This window comes from Melospiza georgiana, chromosome 1, assembly GCF_028018845.1.
Source record: "Melospiza georgiana isolate bMelGeo1 chromosome 1, bMelGeo1.pri, whole genome shotgun sequence".
Classification (NCBI taxonomy): domain Eukaryota; kingdom Metazoa; phylum Chordata; class Aves; order Passeriformes; family Passerellidae; genus Melospiza; species Melospiza georgiana.
In genome coordinates, this window is record NC_080430.1 from 22,769,590 (window position 1) to 22,796,265 (window position 26,676).

Below are 26,676 nucleotides of genomic sequence, written 5' to 3' on the forward strand. Positions count from 1 at the left end.
TGTGCTCTATCCTTTTAAGCACATCTTTCTCTTCCCTTGGAAACAGCATAGTCTCAATGTTTCTAGACTAGTCTAGCTTCTTTTTATATGAAGACCAAAGTTAAAAGCAAATAATTTATTTCTGAAGTCTATCCTATCATTTCAGTGTCTTTTTGCCTTAAAGAGACCTTTTCCTTACTCATTGTGAAACTAGAGATTTTCTTGTTGTTACTTATTCCTGTGCCATTTATTACATTCTCTAATTTCTGATACAGCTTCACACTTTCTTAGCTGTTCTTCATACACTGATTTTTCAGTGTATATTCTTGTTCCTACTTCCAAAAATTAATTCCACTCTGACTGTAACTTTTCTCGAAGAGAAAATTTTTGATAGTTTCTTGCTGAATAGTTATACTTTTCTCACACTGCCTTTTCCATAATTAAAAGTTTTTCTCACCCTTTCAGAATTTTTTCATGTGAATTAACCCCTTCCATCCATCATTCTTGTATCTAAACTAGTTTTGCTTACAAACTAGGTTACCCCAGTGGTAGTGGATTGTTAGATACAGAACTGATTGTGATATCTATAATGAAGGTTTACAAACACTTTGTGTTTTAAGAACAAGCTTTCCCTGGCCCTTGGGCTGAAATTTTGCTTATGGATGACAAGATTTAGCAAATTAACAGTAAAAATACATAGTATTTGCAAAGTCAAGAATAACAAAGTGAGAAGGCTTCAGAATCAGTACTGTTGGGACACCCTAAAGTGATACTGTTATGGATCTGCCCTTTAATGAAATCTTTAATCTGAGGTTGCATGTTGTTTTCAGTGAGGAAACATCCCTGACTCAGTACTGAAGCTGGACTGTACTTTAGAATTTAATTCCTTTTGTGCAAGGGATGCAACTGCTGCCTGCAAAAAACTGATGTTGTGAAATGAGAGGGAAACAGAAGAACAGGTGGATTTGGGAAGCAATTATGGAAATAGGTGTGGACAGAAACTGCTAGAACAGCAAGGCATGCAAGTATCACTCAGGAATTAGAAGACAAGGGAGAAGAAAGAGTTTCAAGATAAGAAGGGCCAGGAGAAATAATCAGTAAATGAGGAGAAATACCAGGATAAAGCACAGCAGGAGTCTCTCAGTGTCAGCCACTTAGCACCACCAATGTCTAAATCATTACATTTAGGGGTGAGAAATTGAGTGACTAGGCCAAATTTCACAACTCTAATTCTGTTAAAGAGAGTACCATGGATATTGTATTGGCACACAGTGTTGCACTGAAAATAATACAAAGGACTTACACAAAAATGCTTACATAAAAAATGCTGGGCTCTGGAAAAAAAAGCAAAGAATGGAATGTATAATGCTGCTTTCATATACATTTTCATCTTTTACTACTGCTAGATAGTATAAGACCAAAATTTCCTTGTCCTGAATGCTTTTTTTCTGTTGTTTAGAGACAGAGAAATCCTGCCTTTCAAAAACCATGTTTGCATCACATCTGCTGTGCTTCTGAGCACCTGCAATCCAGCAATTTTGAAATGCTGAAGTAGCAGTTCAGGGGAACAGACAATCAGGTTGTGTCACATAACAGAAACTAATGCAAATAAGGGTAGCATGAAGCAAAACAGGATGACATCAGCATTTAAGTAAAGGAATAGTGTACAACATAAGCACAGAAGTGGGACATAAACAATGTGATAATTCTGTGGTTTCACTGAACTAAGAAGATTTATTTTCCCAGTTTGAAAATTTCTTTAAATTAATGTTTGCTTTATAATACCATGCAATATTTTCTTAAATGGTATGAGGGGAGGCTTGTATTTATAGGTCTGGTAGACAGAGATGCTTCAACTGCACACCAGAGCAAGTGCATGCAGCAGAGTAGCTCCTGAGCAGCAGAAGCAGCATTATCAAATACCACTGAGCACACTCTGGTGATTAGGAGTGACTCGAGGCAACACATTCCAAAGAAATGTCACCAGAAACAATTCTTTATTTTAAACTTACCAGTCTGTGCAGATCAGTGAGCTTTAAAGAACTGTTAAACCTGCTGCCCTGCCAATGCTCTGCTGCTTTCTTATTACTCAGTGATAAAGTAAATAAATTGGCAGTATTCATCCTTTTTTAATTGCATGTTACTTAGAATAATGAGATTCCTTTCATCATTAGCCCTCAAAAATTCTTGCAAATAATGCAGAGCTTCTTTTAAATTTAATGTCTTGATAAGCTAAATTGTTAAATGCTAGATGCTATGGAATTACATTTGGTGTTCTTTAGAATGAATGCTAATTAACATGTAAATTAGCAATTTAACCCTCTTTAAATTGGAAAAAAACCCATGGGACACCTAATTTCATAGTTGTTAATGATGGTCCAAGGACTGTAGAATTTTTCTTAAGCATTTCATTATATAAGGAATTACAAAAGTGTACTATCTGGTTTTGGCATTTAAGACATAGCAATAACCAGAATGTCAGTTAGAGGAAGTGCTTTTCATTAATGCCTGTGTTACTGTTCTTTCTGTTCTTCTCAGATGGTATACTTTTTAATTACTAAAGTTTTAAAAGTAATTTTCCTAGCAGTAGGAATGGTTGATGCAGTGTAATGGATGGCTTATTAAAATAAGCAAGGAATTGTAAGGATTACGTTTATAACAAAACCAAAATGATGATGCCAAGCCACAAAAAATACAAAATTACCCCTCAAACCATCATTTTAGATTTTAATTTTGTGCAATAAATCCTCACTCAGAGCATGAAGGAATACATTCTTCTTCAATTAAATTTAGACTAAAGGTCTAATTAACCTGGTGGAAACTCAGAATCTCTGGTTCAAATAATTTTCCATTGCTTCAAACTTTGCTCTCATTTAGATTATGGAAAAAGATCCCAAAACTAAATTAATTAAAGCATTCTGTTATGACTGTTTTAACATGGCAATGATAACTGAAACCAAAACCAAAAATTGAAGCAAAAGACTTCCTGAAACATTCCATTCAAATTAAAAAAAAAAAAAAAAGGTTTTGACCAGGTCATACTTTATCCTAGTGCTTAAAAAGAGTTATCAAAATCAACAGACTTCCCTTTGGTTCTGAGTTCTGAAATGTTAATACACACAGTACATAGAATATGACTTAATTAAGTGATCTAGGCATGTAGAACCTAAATATTTATGTTTGGATTATTATTCCCTGTTAACCTTTAGAGCAACCAGACTGAATTCATGCCTGTGTTATTTAATAAATAAGATAAATTTTGTTGGGAGTTGTTTTCTTTTTAAACATCTTGTATTCAGGGATACAGAATTTTTCCACTTTTTCAATATCAGCTATAAAGACAGAAAAAGCAGAATAAACAGAATGTTTTCTATCTACTTCTATGTAAAATGAGACCATTCATGTGAAATGTGCTCACATGAGCTATCAAGAGCTGGGCAAGACTGACTGCAGGTGTACATTCCATTTCCTGTGCCAGCCTCAGAGCACTGGCAAATATTACATAATACTGTGTGTAGGCCACATATTTTGCACAGTTGGTTGGGTTTTTGTGACAAATCAGTAGATCTGGAATACATGGTGTCATTTTAAGGTCAAGATATACAGTGTCTACAAACAGTGAGGTGAGAGAGGCAAAGCACAGACAGATGCTATGATTGGCTTTGGTGATCGTGTGCCCACAGGTACCTGAACTCATATTTCTGGAATGACTTTTAGAATAAGGTATTATTCACCCAGATTAAGGAACCTGTTCCACAGGATATGCCACGTCTCTGCATATCTTACCTGAGGCAGCCCTGTGCCATAATCAGCTTTTTGGAAATACAGCAATTAACCGTCACAACAAAATGTTAAATGTTCACAGAAAAATTACATTTCTCTTGGCTTCTGCATAACTTTTGAACTTGCTGATAACTTTCCCTCACCTGAAAAAATGATAATACTTTTAATCCCATTGACATACACAAAGTGTGTCTGGCACTATAAACATCTGTCTAGAATTTGTATCTATTCTAGTTCTGTTCATTTTTAAACACCTGTACTTTCCAAGCAGTAATTAATATGCAAGAATGTAGCTGCACAATTGATTCCTGTGGAGCTTTAAGTGATACTTATCAGCTAGGTTTGTGTTCAAGGAACCTTACAATGTGCCTTGTACATCTTTAAGGGGCATTCCTAGCAGAAACAAATATTTTAAAGCAAAATAGAAACATATCTATGGATCACCCAGACAGCAGCAAAAAGGGTGAGATTAGTCATTTATCATCCTTATTTAGTTAAATGCATGAATTAAAAGATGCCAATATGTCTCTAAAGAAAAAATAAAGGAGGTAACCCAGACTGATTATCATTTCACATTTTTGACAATTTTATAATAATTAGGTTTCATCAAAAATAATTTATAAGGTGAGGGCTCTTTAAGCATCTTCTCAGATTAAATTTCAAGGGAATGAATAGAGAAATGTAGGTGACATGCATGTGAATACCAAACAAATGTACTAATGCAGATGATGGGACAGTAAAAAATATATATTTCCTGAAAATAAACCAAAGCAAAACCAAACCAAATCAAAAAACCTAAACTCTAATTTTTCAGGAAATGTTTTTAGAGTAGAATAATTACTCAGGAATGTGACTATATTTCATACAGAAGGTTTGCACCATTTAGTTTCAAACAATTTGAAATGGTTCATAAAGACTGACATACTTTGTTTCAGGGTGTTACTTTAGAAAAATACATTTCAAAATTTCTTGTGAGGAATGTAATAATACTTTCATAATATTAATTATAACATAACCACACCTTTTGTTTGTCATTCTAGAGATACAGAAATTTTGAAAACTGCAACTTTGAGATATTATGTTGCATTGCTGTTTAGATGCATTAACATTGAGAGACTTGATAATTTCATTTTTCATATGAGTTTTCCAAATTTTATTCCCCCACTAAGACTAAAAATTAAAGAAATCCCAGATATCAAATTCTTCTGCATAGCAGAAGTTCTAGTCTTTTAACAAGTGTGTAAGTATAGAGGAATTGACAGACACCCCCTGGAACTCTGTGACATACTTTATGCTCATAGTTAGCATTTCTTGGCTTCTTTTCAGCTCTTAGCATGTTGATGGATTCCAAGTACTGCTTCTTTCAAAAGAGACACCTAAATGCTTGTGTTGAAAAGTGAAATTCCATTGATGTGTGTTTACACTTTCCATTTAGGATCTGTGCTATCCAGCATGGTACTAAATCATTTCTGGCAGAATGAAAACAGAGTATGGCTTGTGTTCTGAACCTGCCCTGGATCTCCTGTCTTAGCCCAGATTGTGTGAATACCAAATCATAATTAACTCAGAAACTACAGGGTAAAGTAATACCACGTTTGGGGGTAAACCACTGCAGTTTATCAAGGAACATAATGCTCCCAGGCAAGAGGTCACAGCAGCAAGCCTGAGAGTTCAAGAAGTGTTTGGACAATGCCCTCAGGCACACGGTGTGAGCCCTGTGCAGGGCCAGCAGTTGGCCAATCATCCAGCTAAGAATATTCTGTGATAATTACCAATATTTGCATACAAAAATATTGCCTAAAAGGTACAATGTAATTGTCACCTTTCAAAAGGAATCCAGAATATTCAGATTAGTCCCATCTTTACTTCAAAGCAACATTAATTCTCATCAGCTCACAATCGACCATCTTTTCTGAGTTCTGTGCTACTTTTATATAATTTGATTCTTCCACCAAACATTCAACTCATTGACATAATCTTGGCTCTCAAGAACCCATGTCAGATTCTGATTTCCTTCCCATTTTTGAATTTAGCACACCATAATGTCGATTTTCTTGGTTAAAAAAAACGGGGGAAAAAAATCAGATTCTGGCTTTCAGTTTGAAAATAATAAGAAATTGGAACAGTACATATGTCAAACACCAAGTCATAGCTTAACACATCTAAACATGGAGTGCATCAGAAGTATACAGCAATTGTTATAGAAATTTTTTCATGTTCAGGGAAATGAACAGGGTTTTTTCTTATATAATTCTTTTTATTGTTGCAGAAGGTCTCTCTAAAAGCTAAATCTACAATATGTGGAAAAAAGATGAAGTTTTTATCAGAAATTAAAATTATAACATTCAATCCAGCTGTCCTACTTCTCCTTGTGTCCAGAATAGTTCCCAGTATTGTTTTAACTCACCTAGTCTAAAGAATATGAAACCACTATCACCATATTGTATCTGAATTGGTGCATATTTTAAGATGCTTCTTTTTCATTTCAGTACATATACTCACAGTGTTTCTCTTTCTTTGAAAGAAACAATTAAAATCCATGGGTGTAGAAAAGTATGGTTTACTGGGAAATAAAACATGGTGCAAAAAAAACAGAGCAACTTTGAATTTCACAGGAATGAAAATTTCATGGGAGGGAGTAGTAAAGCTTGTTTAAAAAGTTCTTAGTGTCAAGTGATAGGAAAGAATTTGAAAAGCAACATACTATTTCCGAAACAGTGAGTGCGAGTTCATCTTTTGACTCTTAAGCATGCTCATGTCTACATGAAAAACTAGATGTGTTTATAGCACTATTTGATGTAAGAGTAAACAGACATTATCTGGAGCATGGCTAAGAGGATAACATTAAATGTTACCTCCCATAACTCCAGAACTCCATATAAGTGGGTAAGAGAAGTAGTACTGGATTGCTCTTATAAAAGTATATCATGCTCATTCCTACTCTCTTTTCAGGGAGAGGTTTCTAGAATAGTGTTAAAAATTTTAAATTATGGCATCACAATTGAAGTGGGTCAAGTTTCAGCTCAGTGACATGTAACACACTATTAAGTTCAAAGGGACAAAATACAAATCATAAGCTGCAAATAAATATTTTAACCACGTGGTAATTAAAAAAAAATTTTAAGCTAGATAGGATCAAAATATCTTTGCCTGATAAATTGGAAAATTAGTGCATTCACTCTTCATGGTTTGGTCAACTCTTTCTATGACGTACTGAATTTGCTTAAGAAGCACCTACTTGCTCTTGTCATTTCAGAAGGAAATTCTCTTTAACTGGGAAGAGAGATGGATAAACCAAGTAGATGGAAGAAAGGAGACTAACATCAAAGGAGAGAACACACAATAATAATGTGAGGCAAAATTTGTAAAATCATTAAATAAACATAAAATATAATGAAAACAATCTTTTTTAATATCAGTACAATGTACTGGGATGTGTTCTCAGAAGACTGTCTCTGATAACCAAAGGCTAAACCAGGCTCTTGAATTATTATCCCTGAAAAACAACCAACCCCCCCCCCCCAAAAAAAAAAAACCCCAACATATGTTCATCTTTTTCTGCAAATAAAACAGAAACTGGAACATAAACTGCTACTCCAATCCCATGCATGAGGAAATTAAAATTAACAGATCTTCTATCTGAATGTGCTTCCTCTATTGGCCTCCCTTATGACAAGAATAGCACAAATATACTTCATCCATATTATGGGTCTTTAAAAATAATAACAAATGCATTAAAGCTGATCTTTAATCTATATCTTATTTTTAATCTATAATCTTTAATCTATATGTCTATATTAGCATTATGATGATCAACACAGACATATGGGAAATAAAAAAGAGAATTGTATATAGCAAATGCAAAAAAAATATTTGCATATATCTGTATAAATAACAAACTGTAACATAAACTTATTTTAGAGACTTTGTTTCATAAAGGTGAATGAGCTTGTAAAATGGGCTGGGAGGAGAAAAATCAAACAGAAGGATGTGAGAGGGAACAAAGAAGTTTCAAAGAGCGCTTGGCAGATGGTTTAAGAACCCAAATCCCAGAACAGAAAAAGACCAAATAGGTTATAAACAGCTAATCTCATTTAGAAGGAAAGTCAATTCTCCCTGTCTTAAATTTATAATAAAGGAGAGAAAGGAAAAATGGATGGTAAATACTATAAATCACAAGTTTAGAAATTGGAAAAGAAGTGGTGGAGGAAGTAAAAAGGGCAAAAGAAAATCTGTAGTCATCAGAGATGAGGGCAAGAAAGTTTCTGGAAATGTATTAAGAACATAAAGTATCTTCTGGTCCAAATTGAAATTATTTGCTTGTTAGCAGTGATATATAAAAAAAAAAAGACTATTCAAAACAGATTTCTGTTCTATGCTTGGAACAATGCCAGATGACTTAGCTACATCCATGATGTTTAAGATAGTTGTGAGGTACCACTCTGTCAATATTTAAGAAGGACCTTAAAAAACATGTTCTAGAAATAAATATTTTTGTCTCAGCTGGTTCGGGCCATAAACTCCCCTAATATTTAATGTTTATTTTTAATGAGTCTCAGAGCACTAGAAGAAAAAGCATCAAGCTAGATGATGACATGATAGAATTTAAAAAGAATAAATAAGAAAATCTGTCATTTTGACATTAGTGCCAGGGAGAATACTGGCATGACTGATACAGATCTCTGTAAAATATTGAAGAATTTTAATGTAATTAATTTAATTTACTATGGATTATATAAAATAGCTTTGTCAAAGTGACTTTGATTAATTTATTTATCTGGATGTCCCCTATCTTGTGTTAATGAAAAGATTTGATTGGATGATTACAAAATTCCTTTGTGGTCTTTTCTGATTGAGCAAACTGCAAGGAAATCTCATGTATTAAAGCTCCTTTACTTGGAGCAGACATTTTTTGTTATAGAATTGCTGTTATAGAATTTTGTTATAGATGGTTACCTTTAACCATCCTACTCCAGAAAAGCTCAGTCTACTTTGAGCAAATAGAAGAGAAATAATATTTTGGTTTAGACTGATTAAAAAAAAAAAAAAAAAAAAAGAAAAAAAAAGAAAGCCTCAAATTCTCATTTTTTTATAGCTAGCTATTATATCCTATTAAAAAACCAATTTTTTACTTCCTTCACATATTTGATGAGGCTTCTGCTTTAAGTCCCTCCAGTATCCTTCACACACATTTGCCCAATTTGTAACTTTTCATCTAAAGTTCAGTGCCTGGTGACTGTAAGCAAGATTACATTTATCTCAAGGACATATTGAAATATTTTTTTTAGTGATGGACTTGAAGTTCTCTTGCAGAGCACTTCAAAGTCACCATGGAGTGGTTGAGTCAACTTTCCTCTGTGTAAACCATTAACACAGCACAATAACTTGGAAGAGGTTTATCATTTATGCTCTGCTGTTGTTCCCTCAGCTGTATCATAGTTACCAAGAATCAACCTATTATACAGCTAAATCAAAATTATGTTTAATTCTGGTGAATTACATTTTTTTTCAATGCGTGTTCAAAGAATTAGTGATGATTCTGTAAATTATTGCAATTAGTGATACCTGCAAATGCTGGTTCAGTCTCTTCTCTGTTCCATCCAAAATTCACCTCAACTCTCTCTGCCTTCATTTATTTATTTGTAAAATGATATCATGGTAAGGATGAAATTTTGTAAGTAATCTGAGTTCTGTCTATGAAAAGCGTTATTTAAAATCCATGCATGGACATTTCTACTGTCATTTTTGTTGCTCTGAAAACATTCTGACTGCATTGAAGAAAGTTTGAGGCCAGGTTTTGAACTCACCTGAGAGTTCTGGGATAATTTAGACTCTATTTTCATTAAAATGTAAGTGATTTTGTATTCTGCCTGCTACAATTAAACTAACGGAAAAAAAAGTGGTGAGACAGGCTTTAAAAATGTGGAAAGTCATAAATAATTTTAAAATAGAACTACAATAAGTACTGAAATTTTTTAAAGTCACTAGTCTTGCACTGGATCTGTAATGCCAGTTTCTTCATTTTTAGCTGCTTAAAGGAGAAGGAAAAAGAAATAAAATAAATAAGATGATGGTTTTGATCTAAGAAGGGTCCAAACACCCTGACCAGTGAGGTAATATTGAACTTGAAGGGAAGATACAGACCCTGCCCCAAGTTTTTTATCATTGTAATGTGTTGGTTTTTCTGGATAAATTGCTCTGCATTCCAAAGGGACTCTAAATGCATCTAATCTAAGCACACAGTGTGCAGCCAGCTTGGTGGAGCCCGTGACGATGTTTGCTGGAGCTGAGAGAAACATGAGTGGGCAACAGCTCAGGCTTCCACAGGAGCGACTGCTGGCACACCGTGCATGCTCTGTCCCCTTCCCTGTGGAAACAGCCTCCAAATGCATCTGTTTCAACTTCATCTGGGGGTTCTTATGAGAAATACAACTGGATCTTTGAAAATGGAAAGCATCCACAAATGGATGCTTTCATCCAGCAGTAGATGAAATCAGTTTAATTAGCAGGAATATTTTCAGGTCTGGTTAAACAGTAAGAGTTTCTCTGAAGACATGAAAAACAAGCCCTCCAAAGGGTCATCTGTAATTGTCCTTCAGGTTAGATCTGTGATCAACATCTCATTCACTGATAGATGGATTCTCTAGGACATGTCTGAGGACTGAATTTTCCTCCCTCCTGCTATCATCTCATTCCCTAATCCAATCAGACAAGGATATTTTCTTTTTTTGTCTTCTCATTCACTTCCACTACCAATATTAAATCTGTTACAGCTGGCTATAATAGAACATACTCTAACAAAATAATTACTTGCACACACTTCAAAGAGATCTGTAGCTATTTATGGATAAAACAAATGAAAATTTATCAGCCAGTTTTTGAGCTTCATCTCTTATTGTTAATTCCTGTATATAATAGCTTTTCCAATTTATTTTTGGGATTTTACTTACCATAGTAAAGGCAAATTCCTTCATTGCTCTTTCCCCACTTTCACTTAGCAAGCTAACACTGTAAGCTTTATATATGGAGTTTAATTTTGCTCTCTAGTGTCTCTCATTCTCATTTGATAGTTTGCAGTGTGAAATAATTTTACAAATAATGCATTTGGTTCCAATGTTAGGGTTACAGGCAAGAGAATAATTACTGAAATTAACATTCCTTTCTTCCTCAATTAACCCTTCCATGGTGAATTTGGTTAGAACCTAATTAAGGAGCCTTTTTGCTGAGTGGGAATAAATCTTTAAAGCAAATCAGGCCCTCAAACACATTAGTTCAAGGACTTCAGTTCAAAGAAGGCTCTCTAAATATAACAGAAGACATATACCTAATATGGTACATACATTTTTACCTGGGGCTGGAAAGCATAATGAGTAGTTTGGAGGGTGCATTGTGAATGATATTCCAGAACAAAAACATTATAAATGTAATGGGAAAAATAATTTAATTTATAATGAATTGACATTTTCTAGCTTAATACATAGAAAATTACTTTTTTCTCAGATACCTTATTTCCCATCCATGCAGTTACACTACTTGAAGAAGAAGAGGATTTGCAACTCAGGATAGTTGCAGCAACAGTTCTTCTTCCCAGAATCTGGAGCAGTTAACACTGAGAACCCCTGTAAAATCTATGTAATGGCACAGCCCATGGCAGAATACTTTGGAGAAGCTATGCTGTCTCCAGTACCATACTCCTATGGTCCTCAAATTGAGACACTTGCCAGTTAAGAATAAGCAAAACAGTTGTTGAGTAGCTCAAATTCCTCCTCATTTGTTGTTACCCATTCAACACTCTTGTTTGCTTTCTTTATTTGGCAGTATGTTTTCTTTAACCTTTATTTTCTGGCTGACATTCCTGCTCTCTCTATTATTCTTTTCATCTTTTGCCAAGATCAGTTCCAGCTTCACCTTGGCCTTCCTGACAGGTCCTTACACAGCTGAGCAGCATTGCTATAGCCTTCCAGGACACCTGTCCCTGTTTTCACTACCTTTCCATTTCCTTCTTGCCCCTTATTTTGACCAGCAGGTCTTGATTCAGTCACGCCATTCTCCTTTCCTCTTATACCAAAGGATTGGTGTAACTTCCTCACAGATCTGCCAGCTTGGTTCTGCTCCCTTGTCCCAGAGGGCAGTTTCTCAGGTGGCCCTATTGACTAAACCCTTGATTCCTCTCACCACGTTGCAGGGATGGCAATTTGCTCCTGACTTTCCAGCAGAGCAGTGGGATCCAGCTCCTCTGGCTTGCTGCCCGTGCTGTGTGCACTGGTGTAAAGGCACCTCAGCTGGGAGGTCAGCTGTGTCTCATTCATAAAGGAACACCCTGAAGAAATTAGGATAGACACCTTTAATAACCTCTGTACACAATGAAAGGAAAGAGGTTCTTTTCCATTTCACTTTATCCCTCTTGATTTAGACAGCTGCTTTAAAAACAGGTGATCAGGTCCCTAAAGTGCTTATTTCTTTCCAGTGGTTATGAAGAAAGGCATCTGAAGCTGATCAGAAGAATAGCAATCCAGGTAAACATTTACCTGCACAGAGAAGAATAGAAATCAGGATCATAACTCTGGATAGAAAGTAAACTCAGTATTGCAAATGCAGCCAGTAGTGAGTGTTCAGGTGGTCATAGGCCAGTGCAAAGCAAGTATTGTCCCAAATAAAAAAGATTTATTTATAAAAAAGACAATTTAAAAAAGAACAAAACACAACACCTCAAACATTAAGAATGAGAAGAAATTGCTAAATTACCGGTATTTGACTACTGTTATTTTCTGTCTAGCAAAAGTAGGTAGTGAAGATGCCATTAACTCATTTAAATCTCCTGGTGATTCATATCAGAGTTCCAGGAGGAAAAGCATAGATTCAGCAGTTTTTGACTGAGTCTTAGACAGAACAGCCAATGGGACTCCCAGCAGTTCTACAAGTAAATCTTTCCATGACAATGAACATTCTTTTGTAGTAGTCTAATACTCTCTGTGGGTGCTTATAAAAAAAGGGATGGTTTACTTTTAAATATGGAAATGTCCACCAACAGGTGTACAAAAATCTTAGAAAGAATAGAAAATTAGTCTAAAAAGAAATATAACTGCATGACAACTATATTTGTAGCAATTGAAGGACAGAACACAAGAAAGCTATTAAATAAATCCTATTTTATTATATGTGCCTGTATTTGCATGCCCATTTAAGTGCCTAATTATGTGAAAAATGCAACTGCTGTGTAAAGCAATGTTAATTTTCAAGCACACCTACTGAGCTTAGGGTTGTCATTCAGATATCTGCTCAATTGCTTGCTCTTGTACCACACCTGCAGAAAATATCTGTGTGCTTGTCAGAAGGCTGGCACGGGTTATTAGTGAAGAAAACCAGGGCTTTGCAGGTTCAGCAGGCAGTCCCATGATCTATCCAACACAGCTAACAAATTTCACTATGACTCCTAAGCAGAGCTCTGGCAGTACAGCTTTGTTTTGTTTTGCTGAGGGGATGTGCAGGGAGAGCCCTTTCTCTCCTCAGACTGTAGAGCTTTGGATTTCTTGGATTTCAGCTCCAGTTGATGAGTTCTCTGCTATGCTTACCTACATTTCTTTTTCTCTTCTCTACTTCTCTGACACATGCTGCATGCCATTAGAGAGCAAAAATTACTGCTTGAACTCCTATTCTTAGTGTTGGTCCATTTGCTTTTTTGATTATCATCCTGACTGTCAAAGGAACGAAACGAGATTGCTTTGCAGTACTGCTCTCCATAGCTCTCAGTTTCACACTACTCTTTGTTTCCTTGACAGGTAGAAACTGTTTCTGTTTTTCCTCATGAATGCTTTAAGTGTGATGCTGAACAGCTCACAGTGACAGCTAAAACATTGCAAGCTGCCCTAAAGGGCATTTCTCAAATGTGTTTCTTTGCCCTTTCTTCACAATGGACATGTTAATAAGGCTCAAGACTACCTCTGTTTTTCTGTGGAGAATAGGATCTTTACAGCTTAAATATCTTTACACTCATGTAAATATTACCTAGGTGACAGAACATTTGGATTTGTTCTGGGAAGTTTCTTTGATTTATTTTTTAGCTTTGGCTTTAGTATATTATTTGAAAAGCTTTTTTTTTTTGAACCAAAAGTAACATTGTCTTACATATTCATCCATTTGACTGTAAATTGCAGACAATGAGGTTGAAGGAGGTGAAGCCTAAGAGCTTTAAAGAGGGCTTTGCAGCTGTCCTATTTTAGAGTCTAGTTCCATGAAGTACTGGATGTTGGGGCTGATAGAAACTTTGCATAGAAACACAGATTTGACAGACTGTAGATAGTTCTGATGAAATGGTTAAGCTTTCATCAGGCACTAGGCAGCACAATGATTACAATGATTCTTGGTGGTTGGTGGTGCACCAGTTCCTCGAGCAACTTCATGGCTTTCTCATCCCCATCCAACAGAGTGTCTGTGCAAAACCATCAGCATGGCTGAGAGCCAGACACCCATCTTAAGCTCCCTGAGCAGATGATTTGTGGACAGCCCAGCTCTCCCTGTCTCCAGGTCAGGGCTCAAAGGCATTTTTCTTGGGGTCCAAAAGGCTGAGAGCAAACAAAAATCTTCTGCTCTTAGTCTCCCAGCACTTATTTTTCTCTCGCAGATGTTATCTGACTTTTTTAAAAATCCCATACTTGAAGGACAGCTGACGTGACAGTGGTGAGAGATGCTCACTACAGCTTTCCAGCACTCTTCACAGAAAGAAATTACAGACCTTGTATGGCCTGTTTCCACCAAGTGTTTTTCCATGCCTCTCTGTTATGTCTTTGCCACTAATTGGATTCTTTCATCTTGCCTGGACAATAAAAGAACCTGTCATCTCTTTAGATAGTGGTTTTCACCCATTTTCTTTGTCATAATCTATTGGCAAAAGCTAAGCCTCTCTACAGAAAGCACTTCTCTCATGCATTTATAATTTTCTTGACCTCTACAGTTTGAGGATGCTTTGCCTCCAGCCCTGTTTTCTCAGAAGCGGGTGCATGTGGGCCAGTGTTCAGCTCTGTGCTGTGGCTAGACTGCTCCCCATACCTGAGCTGCAGAAAGCAGAATTTACTTTTACCATGCTTGGTCAGCCTTCAATATATCCTGCTGATGCATATTGACCTTCTGGCCCTACAATAGTGAAACAACAGCAAGAGATGATGGCAGTGATTTGGATGTTGATAATTAGGTGGTGGTGGACAGTCAAGTAGGCATAGATGCTGAAAGACAAGCAGCAGTTTAAAAATGACAGAGATATCAGAACCTTTCTTCAAATGTACTTTCCGCATTTGAAAATTTGATAATTTAGCATTGCATGGTGTTGATACAGTAGTTCTAAACTACACAGATGAGTGTAGCCACCTCTGGACCAAGGGGCGAATGAATGCAGCAGTTTAATTTCAGCCCTGGTCCTCAAAGCTTCCAGTTTGGGCATCTGACTGAATACACCAGAGCTCCTTCCCTGCTTGCAAACATTTTTCCCCCAAACACTGGGGAAGTGGGGAAGGGGGAAGGCATTCCTGCCATGGAGTATGGAAGCATAGATCTGAACTGGGGAGTTGTAAGGTTAGATGTGACTTGCTGGCTCCTAGAGAGCACAGTGAACTCAGAGACAACTGTTTCTGCAGAGGATGCTGTTGACACTTTGTAGTTTACATCTTCTCCTTTCATTTTCCTTCTGTTATCAATAGTGCAAAATGGGGCAATAAAAAAATATAATAAAGGTAAAGAATTTTTCTCTCTCCAGCAGCAATTACCTGATTTATAGATGTGTGAGGTGATAAAAAAATTGTGAAAATACCTATAAAAGAGTTTCTTGATCAAATATTTCAGACAGTGGTTCTCTCATTTGAGGAAATAATACAGCCTTTAAAAGATACAAAACCAACAGATAAGCCCCCACACACCTGCGCATACATGTCCAAGTAGAGAACTATAAAATATATACACATAGGAGCTCAGAGTTATTCCAGTATATGCCCGTGGATTACATTTCAACAGGATTAATTAAATAGGAACATGTTGACCTCATTAAATGGATTCTAGTTTTGTGTCTGTATTTGTACACAACAGAACATTTTTGTATTCATCAGAAACCAAAAAAGCTGTCATTCATACATAGGCATCTATCAGATAAATAGCAGAGGGCAAATTATGCTGTCTTGTTAAGCAAAAATAACATTTTCAATCTCTCATCACTATTATAGTATTTTAGGTATACTTTTATTCTCCATTTACATACCAACTTCACAATGAAAAGTGAATAAATTGAGTAAGAGGAACTGTATCTGGTGTGTACATCTCTAATCCCTTCTGTTTATATTCTTTTCACACAGAGATTGAAAGATTTAAAACAAAGAGAATTTGCTCGAAATGTGGCTTCAAAGTCATGGAAAGATGAGAAGAAACAGGAAAAAGCACTCAAGAGACTCCACCAGCTTGCAGAGTTACGGAAGCAGTCAGAATGGCAAGTTTTTAAAAATCATATGGAGTTTTAATGCCCTCTTTCCTCCCTTCCTGAAGAAATTATAATATTTTTACTCCTACACAAGTAATGTACAGAGATTGTGTGTATTGTAACCTGTTTTCAGCTGTCTTCAACTCCAAATGATCCTGTTCTGCAAACCATACATTGAAATCCTCTGCCTTAATTACATGCTGTTTGAAAGTTTGTAATTTTCTCTCATGTAGATAGTTATTCTCACGCCTCCTAAATGGAGTGCTTTGAAGATGCTTTTATAATATCACCATTTTACCTTACCCAAACTGATGTGAAGAGATTAGTATGACTGTCTTAACATTTGATTGTAAGTTAATGGGAGAGGATAAACCCTTTGTGAATAATTTTTACTACTTTTAAGGTACTGGGAGTATTCTTCAGTTTCTCTGTAGGATAATTTGAATGAAAAACAAGTAATTAACTGAATTAAGTTGGCCTAATACTGTTAGCACTATTGATTAATATCAAGATAGAGGACAAAGATCGCAGTAGTAAACCTTTAAATTTGAGAAATCTTTGTTTAATGACAAGAAATGCCTCAGTAGAATAGATTGACATCAGACCAATTGTTTATATTAATCTACGACCACAATGAGTTAATCAGATAAATAAACTGGCATTGTTTTAAATTCATCTGAAGACTAATGTACCCTGGAAATAACAGCATTCAGAGTTTATTACAAACTCATTTTGGCCTATGTAATTGCTTTTGAGCAATCTGCTGAAATATAACAGTTTAGCTCTAATATATCCCTTTTATGATTACGACTCCATTTCATACAAATCTGCTGAAACAAATGTAACTGCCTGTGGGAAGCTTCCTTTATGCCCACACACTTGAAGATGTAGCCTCAGATAGAGCAATAATATCAGTGATAACAGGAAAGCCAGAAGGAATCTGGGAGGGAAAGAGCAGCTTTGCTTTTAGGAAGAGCCTGGAGTCCATAATATTTTGCACAGAGTGTGGAAGGGAAGAGCTTGCTATTCCTCCCTGTGATCACTAATAGGCTCAGAGGAGGCTGAATGCCGGGATTTTGGCAGAGGGGCAGCACTCCCAATTGCTCAGGAAAGACAGAATGTCAGCCTTTGTGAGCAGAAGTCCCCACACATATAATTGTTACCATCCCTGGGCACTGTCTCTCAGGCTCCAACACAGTTTCTTACAATGAGCTAATTCAATCTGACAACAAAATTATTGTTAATCTTGGGCACGGAAAAATTTTATTTTTCTGTTCCAAGAAGACTTTGAAAAGGATTTCTTTATGTTTCTTTATGCCTTCTCCAAGAGAAAATTATTCCTCATGTACAAATAGGGGTTAATTTGTATCTCCTGATGCTGAATTTCTGGCAAAGGCAAATATATTCTCTGAAATGCACACATATTCTCACATTATGAGTTGACCCCACTCCAGGGAATCTTTCTGTCTTTCCCATTGTTGAAGATCAATGTATTTTCATAGCACTTATAAAGCATGACTGCCAATTATAGATAGCTTATATGCAAACCTAACAGTTTTAATTTATTTACTTTATTTATTTAATTACTAATTTATTTATTTATTTAATTAAAATGTTTTATATTTTTTATCAAACTCTTAATTTAATCTGGTTCTATTTTTTTTTCTTCTTAGTGTACTGAGGTACCACACTGATAGCAAATGTAGATAATTAGTCTAATGAAATGTGTGTTTACAATATATCTTAGAAAAACACTTTTATGGTTGCCATATATATCACATCTTTCATGGAAAATGGCTACAGTCGTTTCAGTATCAGTTAATTATCTGCTTCAAGAAATCAGTGGTTTGCCTTTTTTTGTTAAGGGCCTAGAATAGTTAACTTTTTTCTTTAATTACAAGAATACGAAATAATATTTAAAATCTGAGATATTGTGAAAATAGGAATAATGTAATTAATGGAAGTAAGACACAGAAAATGTATCAAAGTAAGTCAAATCATGGTTGATTTGAGAGACCAGGGAAGCTGTGATTTTCTTCACCCCCAAGGGTGACGGTTTTAGTATTAATTTCTCTGAATATTTTGCAGTCATTTATTGTGGAATAAAATAAGAATCTACTCTTTTAAAAGTTAAACACATTCTTCCCATAGCAAGCAGAATATTTCTCTTTCTCGTCTCTTCTAGAGTTTGATTTTGCAGATGCTCCAAGTGGAAGCGTCTCTTTTTGAATATAGCACAATTTCCTTTGCAGAGCCCTTTCAGAAAAGCAAGACTTACCACAGATTAGGTTCTCCTAAAGATAAATTCGGAGTAAAACCAATATTTGTTCTGCTTGTATATTGGCATAACTGAAAAAGAAAATTCATGTGCTGACATTAAACATTTAATTGTCTCTATGTAGAGACTGTCTTGCCCATACAAAATTCCAAACTGATGATAAACTGCGCGTTTGTTGAAACTTAGCTTTACCTTGTAAAAAATTGAGTGACACCCTCCTTCACCAGACAGACACTGTAAAATGCAAGCTCTGTCATAACTTGGTTACTCAATGCAGCTTTCTTTTTTCCTTTATTTTTTACCTTAAAGCATCACTGGGAGCGGACCATTGCTTAAAGCCCCCCGATTAGTCCTGGAAAAGCAGCAATCACCAGACGGCATTTTCCTGTACAAGGGCAGCAAGTTTGCGGCAAGTTCTCAAAGAACCACCACAAGCGAAGGACAAGGCTTCTCCAAAAGCATACTGGAGAAACAGCAACTTATAATAAGCAGGCACCACCCCCCAGCTGAAAGACACCATGCGCTTGGAAACCGCATCTCACAAAAGTTCCCATACAGCAACAATACCTCTCAAAGGGCAGGAGTGTCTTTTTCATTCTCTAAAAAGGTCCCTTTGAAGCTTGAGTCCTCTGCATCAGTCTTCAGTGAGAACTGTGAAGAAGGAAATGATTATAGTGAGTCCCCCAACCATAAAAAAAAGCAAACTATTGAGGGCTGTCATTCTGTCACTCTTTTGGAAGAACAACTGAAAGCAAGTTTGGATAAAGAGTCACCTATTGCACAAGACCAAATGGATTTGGATAACAGTGCATCAAGTCATGTAGCTGCAAAACTTAAAATGCTAAAGGAAAATGATAAAAGTAGTGATAGGGAATCAGAAGAAAAATTCAGAGCTAATCCTTCCTTTTCTAAAGTCAAAATACCACTTCCAAATTTGAATTTTTCTACTTCACTGAGAGAAACAGAGCAAGAGAGCAAACTAAATGAATCTGGTCAATTCTTAGAAACTCCCATCTCATCTTCATGCCAAGCTAGCAATTTTTGTACACAGTTGAACACCTACAAGCACAGTAATGCCCACCTGCCTGCCCAGTTATCTGAGCTCCCTCGACAGCCAGAACCTGAGCTGACCTGTTCAAGCAACATTAATGACAGTCCTGGAGTGATGAAGAGAGAAAGATCTTTGGAGATTACAGAAACCACAGATAGAAATATGGAAACACTGGAAAAGGAGACCATGGTTAAAGAAGTTAAGCCCCAGGCATTGCCTTTCCTCCATGTGGTGAGCAAAGACGGCACCACTGCTCTGCAGTGGCCCACAGAATTACTTTTGTTTACAAAAACTGAGCCCTGTATTTCATATGGCTGTAATCCATTGTATTTTGACTTCAGACTCTCTTTAAATCACAGGGAGGGTAAACAGCATGAAACAAACAAAGCAAGCTGTAAAAATCTCTCTAAAAATAAGACTGCAGATGAATATGAACCCTCAGGTTTAATAAAACACAAGCAAATGTCAAATGAACAAGATAATCAGTTGTTGAAACCAAAGAAGATGAAAGGTTCCCTAAATCCAAGAAAGGCCAAGCAAAAAGCTGAGTCAGACATAGGGAAAGAAATGAATGAAAATGGTAAAAAATATATTGCAGATTATTTGAATGAAAATATACCCAAAGTGCCTGCTTACCTTGATGTCTCACAAAAGGATTATGTGACAGAAAAAAGTCTTTATACAACATCACTGAGGAGACCTTTAAAGCATTATTTCCATGGCTGTGAAAGAAAAACTCAGAACATTAGAAATGAAAGTATTTCCTTTTCTGCTTTTATGTCTAGGATTAAAACCTCTAACTCTGAAAAACGCAATTTAATTGATCCTGAAGAAAAATATGAGAACCAAAATGACTCCAGATCTCTTCAAGATGTGGTCAGCTGCAGCAGTGACATAAGTGACAGTGGAAAAGACTCTAGTGAAAGTTTCTTTAGTTGTAAATCCAGTTCAAACAGCAAGTATTCAGATAATGAAGGATGTGGAAGTTATACAAGATGCTGGAGATTCTCATCTCCTCAAAAGTCCTTGTCTGGCAGACATTCCAGCTATTCTGACACTTCAGTTAGCAGCACGAGTAGCTACATGAGTCCCACATCAAACAATCACAGAAGAAATAATTTTCTTTGTTGTTGTAAAAGAAAAAACAAGACAGATAAAAGGCACAAACACAGAAAGCACAAGTGTATTTTCACTTCAGATGATACAGATGAGGATTATCTTTGTCATAGTAGAAGTCACAGAACTAGAAACTGTATTCAGAGTGGCACAATTAAATATCGAAGATGTTCAAGACATAAACTTTTACAAATCAGAGACAGGTCTAAACACAGCAGATGTAGACATCAGCATTTTGGCAAAGTGCTTAGTAGGAGTAGAAGCTGCCACAAATCCAAAAGTGGTTCCACTAGTGATTCAAGAAGCAGTGAAAGATCATCTAGCAGCAGAATATCAAGATGCAGCAGTTCAGGATCTGTCTCAAAAGAGACTGACAACTGTGACAACAAAACAAAAGAGGATTCTGAGAGAGGTTCTAACACTGAACCAGGAAAAGCTGAAACTGCACATTCCAACTCTCTGAATGTTAATAGTCAGTCAAAAAACTTTGCCACCCACTCTTCCAAAAACCTGGCAAAAGACATATGTGGAAAAAGAAAGTCAATGACAGCCAAGTTACTTTTAGAAAGAGTCCAGTCTAAGAAAACCCAGGAACAAATGCATGATCCAGAGAGATTTTCAATCAGTAGTGGGATAGAATTAAAGGATCACTCACAAAGTCACTTTGCTCTTCAGTTTTCATCATCAGTAAATGACATTGCAATGTTACCTTTGCCAGAGAAAGTGCTAAGCAAAGGTAAAAATGACATGAGACATAATGAAATCAGTTCACTGGAAAACAGTGTGAAGAAAAACAACACTGAAGCATCAGAGATAACTAATGTTACTCTTTCACCTGGAACTGATTATGACCATTGTGTTCTTAAAGACAAAATTCAAATTGAAACAGGCTATCAGAGCCCAAGCATAAAAAGGAACACAGCAATAAAGGAACAAACCAGTCTCTTATTTAGTGAAGTGCAGCCCTTTATACAAAGCTGTGATCCAGTACCAAATGATTTCCCTGGTGCTTTTCCCTCTAATAGATATTCTGTTGCTGATTCAACAGAGACCAAAGAAGAACTACATGATGTAAACATGGACTTGAACCGGGCAGAAGGCAGTTCAGACTCTTTTTGTGACAATGCTATGCAGAAGTATGGTGATACACTACATGACCTAGAAGTGTACAGCACATCCACCTCCCCTCCTTTAACACAGCAGCCTATCACATTTACACCAGAAGAAGTAGACAAATACAGGTTGCTGCAGCTGCAAGCCCAGCAGCACATGCAGAAACAACTTCTGGCAAAACACCTGAAAGTTTTGCCTGCCCCAGGACCAGCTGCCTTCTCTGCAACACCAGCAGTTCCTGCCCTGCCTGTTCAGCAGCAGGCCGCTGTCACCACCATCCAGCACACGCTGCTGCAGCGCTTCGCTGTCTCGGCATCTGTGCACCCCCACGGCGGCCATCTCTCCCTGGCACCCCTCCACCCCCTCTCTCAGGCACATTTTGCCCCCATATCACTGTCCCCTTTAGCACCAGCCCTTATTCCCACCCACCCTGCTTTGCTGACAGGACACCCACTGCACTTGGTGTCTGCCACTCCCCTCCACCCGTCCCCACTGACCTTCCCTGCACTGCCTCACGCTGCATACATCCCAGCCTTATTTACACCACACCTGAACACTGCCACTCCTTCTGCTATACACCCAAATCACTTAGTTCATCCCTTATTCCAAGGACAAGAGCCCCATCACTATTCTTGTTCTATCCAGACCCAACAGTTACCTACAGCAAAAGAAGTTTTCAGTGTTTCTAGCTACTTAAACTAGCCCAAATGATTTCATCATGGCTCCAACCCCAAATTAAAATAAAATAAAGCACTCAGCATTCAATCACCTCTGAGGGGAAATCTACTGTTTTGCTGAGAGCACAACAACAAAAATTTTAAATTCCACAATCTGGCTGACAGCATATGAATGTTGATTTTATTCTTGTATCACTGAGGAAAAGCTGCTTTAAAGCCTTCTGTGGTACTATCACAAGAAGGATGGGTGGCCAGTGTCATTCCACAGGATGCTTTAAAAGAATAGCTTGAAGTGAAGTCTATAGGAAATGGAAGTCAGTAGGAAAGGGACCACAGCACCCAGACAAAATGGGATCAATATCAACACTGATGAGGGATCTAAAGTAGCACAATTTAAGGCTGAGCAATCTTGGCACACCTCAAAGATTTGATTTTCTGAGTTTGTATATGAAACAGTGCCTGGTTTGGTTAAGGTATTTTGAACTGAGTTAAAAATAAGGTATTTGGGACCGGCAGACCCTGGGGCTGTCTCCTGGCCAAAGTAAACAGGGAGGGCTGACGAGTGAGCACTAGAAGGTGAGGATCACAACACCACCTTGAAGACACTTTAGTGATTTCATCCCTGCACATGTTGCTTGGACAGTGTAAAGGAACTGCAGTCAGGTCATGGGCACATAACAAAGCATTCCCTTAGCACAGGGAGCTCTGCACTGGCAGAGGCAGGCTGCCTCTTTTCTCCCTGAGCCAAGCATCCAAGAAGGCTCACTGAGAAGCCAAGTTTTTGGCACTGCCTGGGCATGACTGTGTGACAGGGCATGTCAGGGTGAGCCACACCAGCCCAGAATTGCCAAGCAGCCAGTGGTACCTTTGAACCCCAGAGGTACTTGGCCAAAAGTCCCCACCAAACAGAGCTCTGATGTGTGGAAGAGTCTTTCCCAAAGAATGTGTCAATATTTTTCATCCCTTTCACAAACAACAGAAACAATTGGCTGGTCCTATAAGATCATGCAGATATTCATAATGATGTAGAAGTAAAATCCTGATAAAAAACTGGCTCTACAGGTTGAGACTAGGAGAAAAACTTGTTCAAGCACTCAGCCTTTAAAAGTTTATTGAATTCAAACAAATATGTCGAGATTCTCGCATGGCTTCCCAAACTCTCAACAAGTAAATTGAAATTACAAATCAACAGGGTTTGAATGCATGTATCCAACCTTCAGAGTAATGTGTGGCTGAAATTGTTGTAATAACTGTGTATCTGGAAACAGATGAAGGCTACAGCATCTCTTTGAATGCCATAGTTTGACATTTTTTATAAAGTTTCTAACTGAACACAGGATATTTAGCATGAAATTAGTTCATAATTATGGTTAGACTGCAAGCATGCTTCCCCAATAAAATTGGACCATGAAAATCCAACACACAGTACCTGTTTGTTGGGATTAAAAACATTTGAAATAATTTCAATTCATTTGCAATAAGTGCACAAATAAGTATCTTTCAGAATCAATATAAAACACATTTAAAAACTTTTGGAAGAATTTTAATCCATTATATTCAGCTACCTGAAGAAGCTGAAAACTCTAATTGCAAATAAGTTGTGTCTTTAAAATATAACAGAACCAATTTTCTTAGTTTTAATCAAAATGCATTGATCCATTGCAAAAAATTGGAATTATTTTAATTTCTGTCTTTCTGGAGCTTCTTCAGCATAAACTGGTAATATGCCAAACTTTTTGAGTTACTTTACAAGTTGTGACTCCTATTTTTGTATTTCCAAGTAGCTTTAAATATTTGGTGGTGGTTTAGCTATTGAAAAAAAAACCAGAAAAAAATTATGGAGACTATGCAGAAGCAAAATATTTTAGTGTTGAAAAAGGTTGGTGGCACCAGCACCCTCAAGCATATTTTGGTTTGATTCCCAACTTATTTTTTAGTCTCATTAACAAAATGGATTCATGCCTTTTTGGTGTTACTTATCTGTATGTAAGTAGCATATAAATTATATTTATTTTTCTCATTTAAATTGTAGAGTAATTCTTTAATTGAAATTATTGCCTCAGAATTAAGGAAGTCAAAAAATCTATTCGGGAAGAATGTAGAAGTAAATGTTTCCAGAATTTAACAATTCTTCCTTTCAATTTTGGCTGAAAATTTTCCCAAAATAAGGCCTGAATTCACAAATATTTTCTGTACTTCCAATACTTTATTTTCTGAGAATCAAACATATTTCACTTACTCTGAGTCAACACCTCTGAAAATATTTACTTGCTTGGATGGAGATCACTCACTCAGTGGACCACTTGGACACATTAGTCACAACTCTGTAGAAACATTCTGAATTCTGGACATCTAAGGCAGCAGGTCAAGCAGTGCCCCAGGAGGGCTGACTGGGCTGTGTGGCCATCACCTGCAGCCCAGGGATAAATCCAGCATAAAAGGTGGGACATTTCCAGCCCCACAAGTTTTAAATTTGTGGGCCCAGTTTCATCTCTGTTGAAGTAAACCCAGCTGTTCTCAGTGTGTATAAGAGTTCATTTGTACCCTAGGCAGATAAACCAAAAGAAAAATATGGAACTGAAGTAATGATGGGCTAATCTCATCTTTAATGTGTGTACACGTATTTTGTATTCCCACTTCTACCAGAAAATGTTAATACTATAGAAATTTCTGTGGCAAGAAACCTGACCAAATCAAACTTAACCATATCCTACTACATAGATCACTTATGGAAAATAGATGTATTTGTTTCCCTCAATGTATGCACCATACAACAGGACTCTAGAATAAATGAAATCCTAGGATTCCCATGTATCATTGTACATACCAATATGGTAGAGCAAATAAATTGACAAGGAAGAATCATTTTAATTCTTGTAACAATGGGAATTAGAATTTTGAGATGCATTAATGGGGAGAAAAAGAGAGATTAGAAACAGAAAGAGCACAACAGAAAACCAGTAATCACTGATTATGAAACACAGGCAATGTCCAATATGGTTCTTAGTACACAGAAGGGATTTTCTTGGAGAAACGTAATAAAGCTATTGGCACAGCTGAAATTATATATTTTCTCTAATTGCTGTCATATTTTTTTCATCAGTAATGTACTTTAAATATGTATCATTATAATTATTAAAAGCATTATTGAGCCTGATGTATGGAGCCATGCTACAATTTTGATTTTATTTAAAGACATTTTTAAAAGAGTTATAGTATCCTTATGGCAGTGATATATACACACCAAGTTAATAATTTATTTTAGCTTGATTGTATATTCTTGATACATAATCTAAGGAAAGAGGTCACCCACACCTTAAAATTCAAATTTAAAAAATTTCCTAAGTGACACCATGATAAACTTTTTTGTTGTTGTTTGGGATTTTTTTTAATCTGATGCATTTCTGGAATACATTCAACATGTATATTTGTTGTGCAGATTTGCATAAAAATGCCATTTGATCAGATTGATTTTAAAAGTGTCAAGTTTATATCTAAAACTGGATAATACTCTGGCTAGAATAAAATGTAAACTAGTTATTTTGTTTTGTATTCTCTGTATAAAGTGTTTTATATTATACAGTAGCTAAGTGAATTGCACTATTGTACATGCAATGGGACTTTTGTTTTAGCTTATTCAAGGAATCCCTGGGAATGTAGTTTAATGCAATAATATTTTTTTTCAATAAAAAGGCTTACTGGTATAAAGAGTGTCAGTCATGTATTTTTAATGTGAAGCATACCAAAAGGCAGCAACCTAATAAAATGCAGAATGATGCAAACATATTCTGTATTTTAATTTCCAGAACTGAAATACATTTAATTCATTACTGTGGTTATAATCCTGAAATTTCATAGGATGTTTCCTAAAGATTTTAGTATGTGTTACAAAAGTGGGTTGTTTAAATGGAACTGAAAATAAATATTCCTTACAAAAATTATTCTATCTATGTGTTTTTTCCAAGGATTTTTAATGAATAAATATTCTCCTGAGTATTTTTATGCACTGATCAGTTTATTCATAATTCGACATACAACTCATCTGTCAGGTTCCCCAAATAATTGTATAGCAGATCCTTTGGTAAAGAATCTAACTATAGGATTTACAAATGTGTCATTTATTCACTTTTCAATCATTCTTTAAATCTTCAAACAGTTATGATAAGTATCACTTTATCCCACATATTCCCTATAACACTGAATTTTTCCAGTTTGTTTGCTG

At 36.3% G+C, this 26,676-nt stretch overlaps 1 protein-coding gene across 1 annotated transcript in view; it reads left to right on the forward strand.

The window, feature by feature from the left end:
* ZNF804B (zinc finger protein 804B) overlaps positions 1-26,365 on the forward strand; it is a 225,130-nt gene extending 198,765 nt beyond the window's left edge. Inside the window, exons 3-4 of the mRNA XM_058036350.1 lie at positions 16,098-16,228; positions 18,807-26,365. Of these exons, the coding sequence (XP_057892333.1) occupies positions 16,098-16,228; positions 18,807-22,479 (3,804 nt within the window). The 3' untranslated portion in view covers positions 22,480-26,365. The remainder of the gene's footprint in view (positions 1-16,097; positions 16,229-18,806) is intronic.
* The last annotated feature ends 311 nt before the right edge of the window (positions 26,366-26,676 follow it).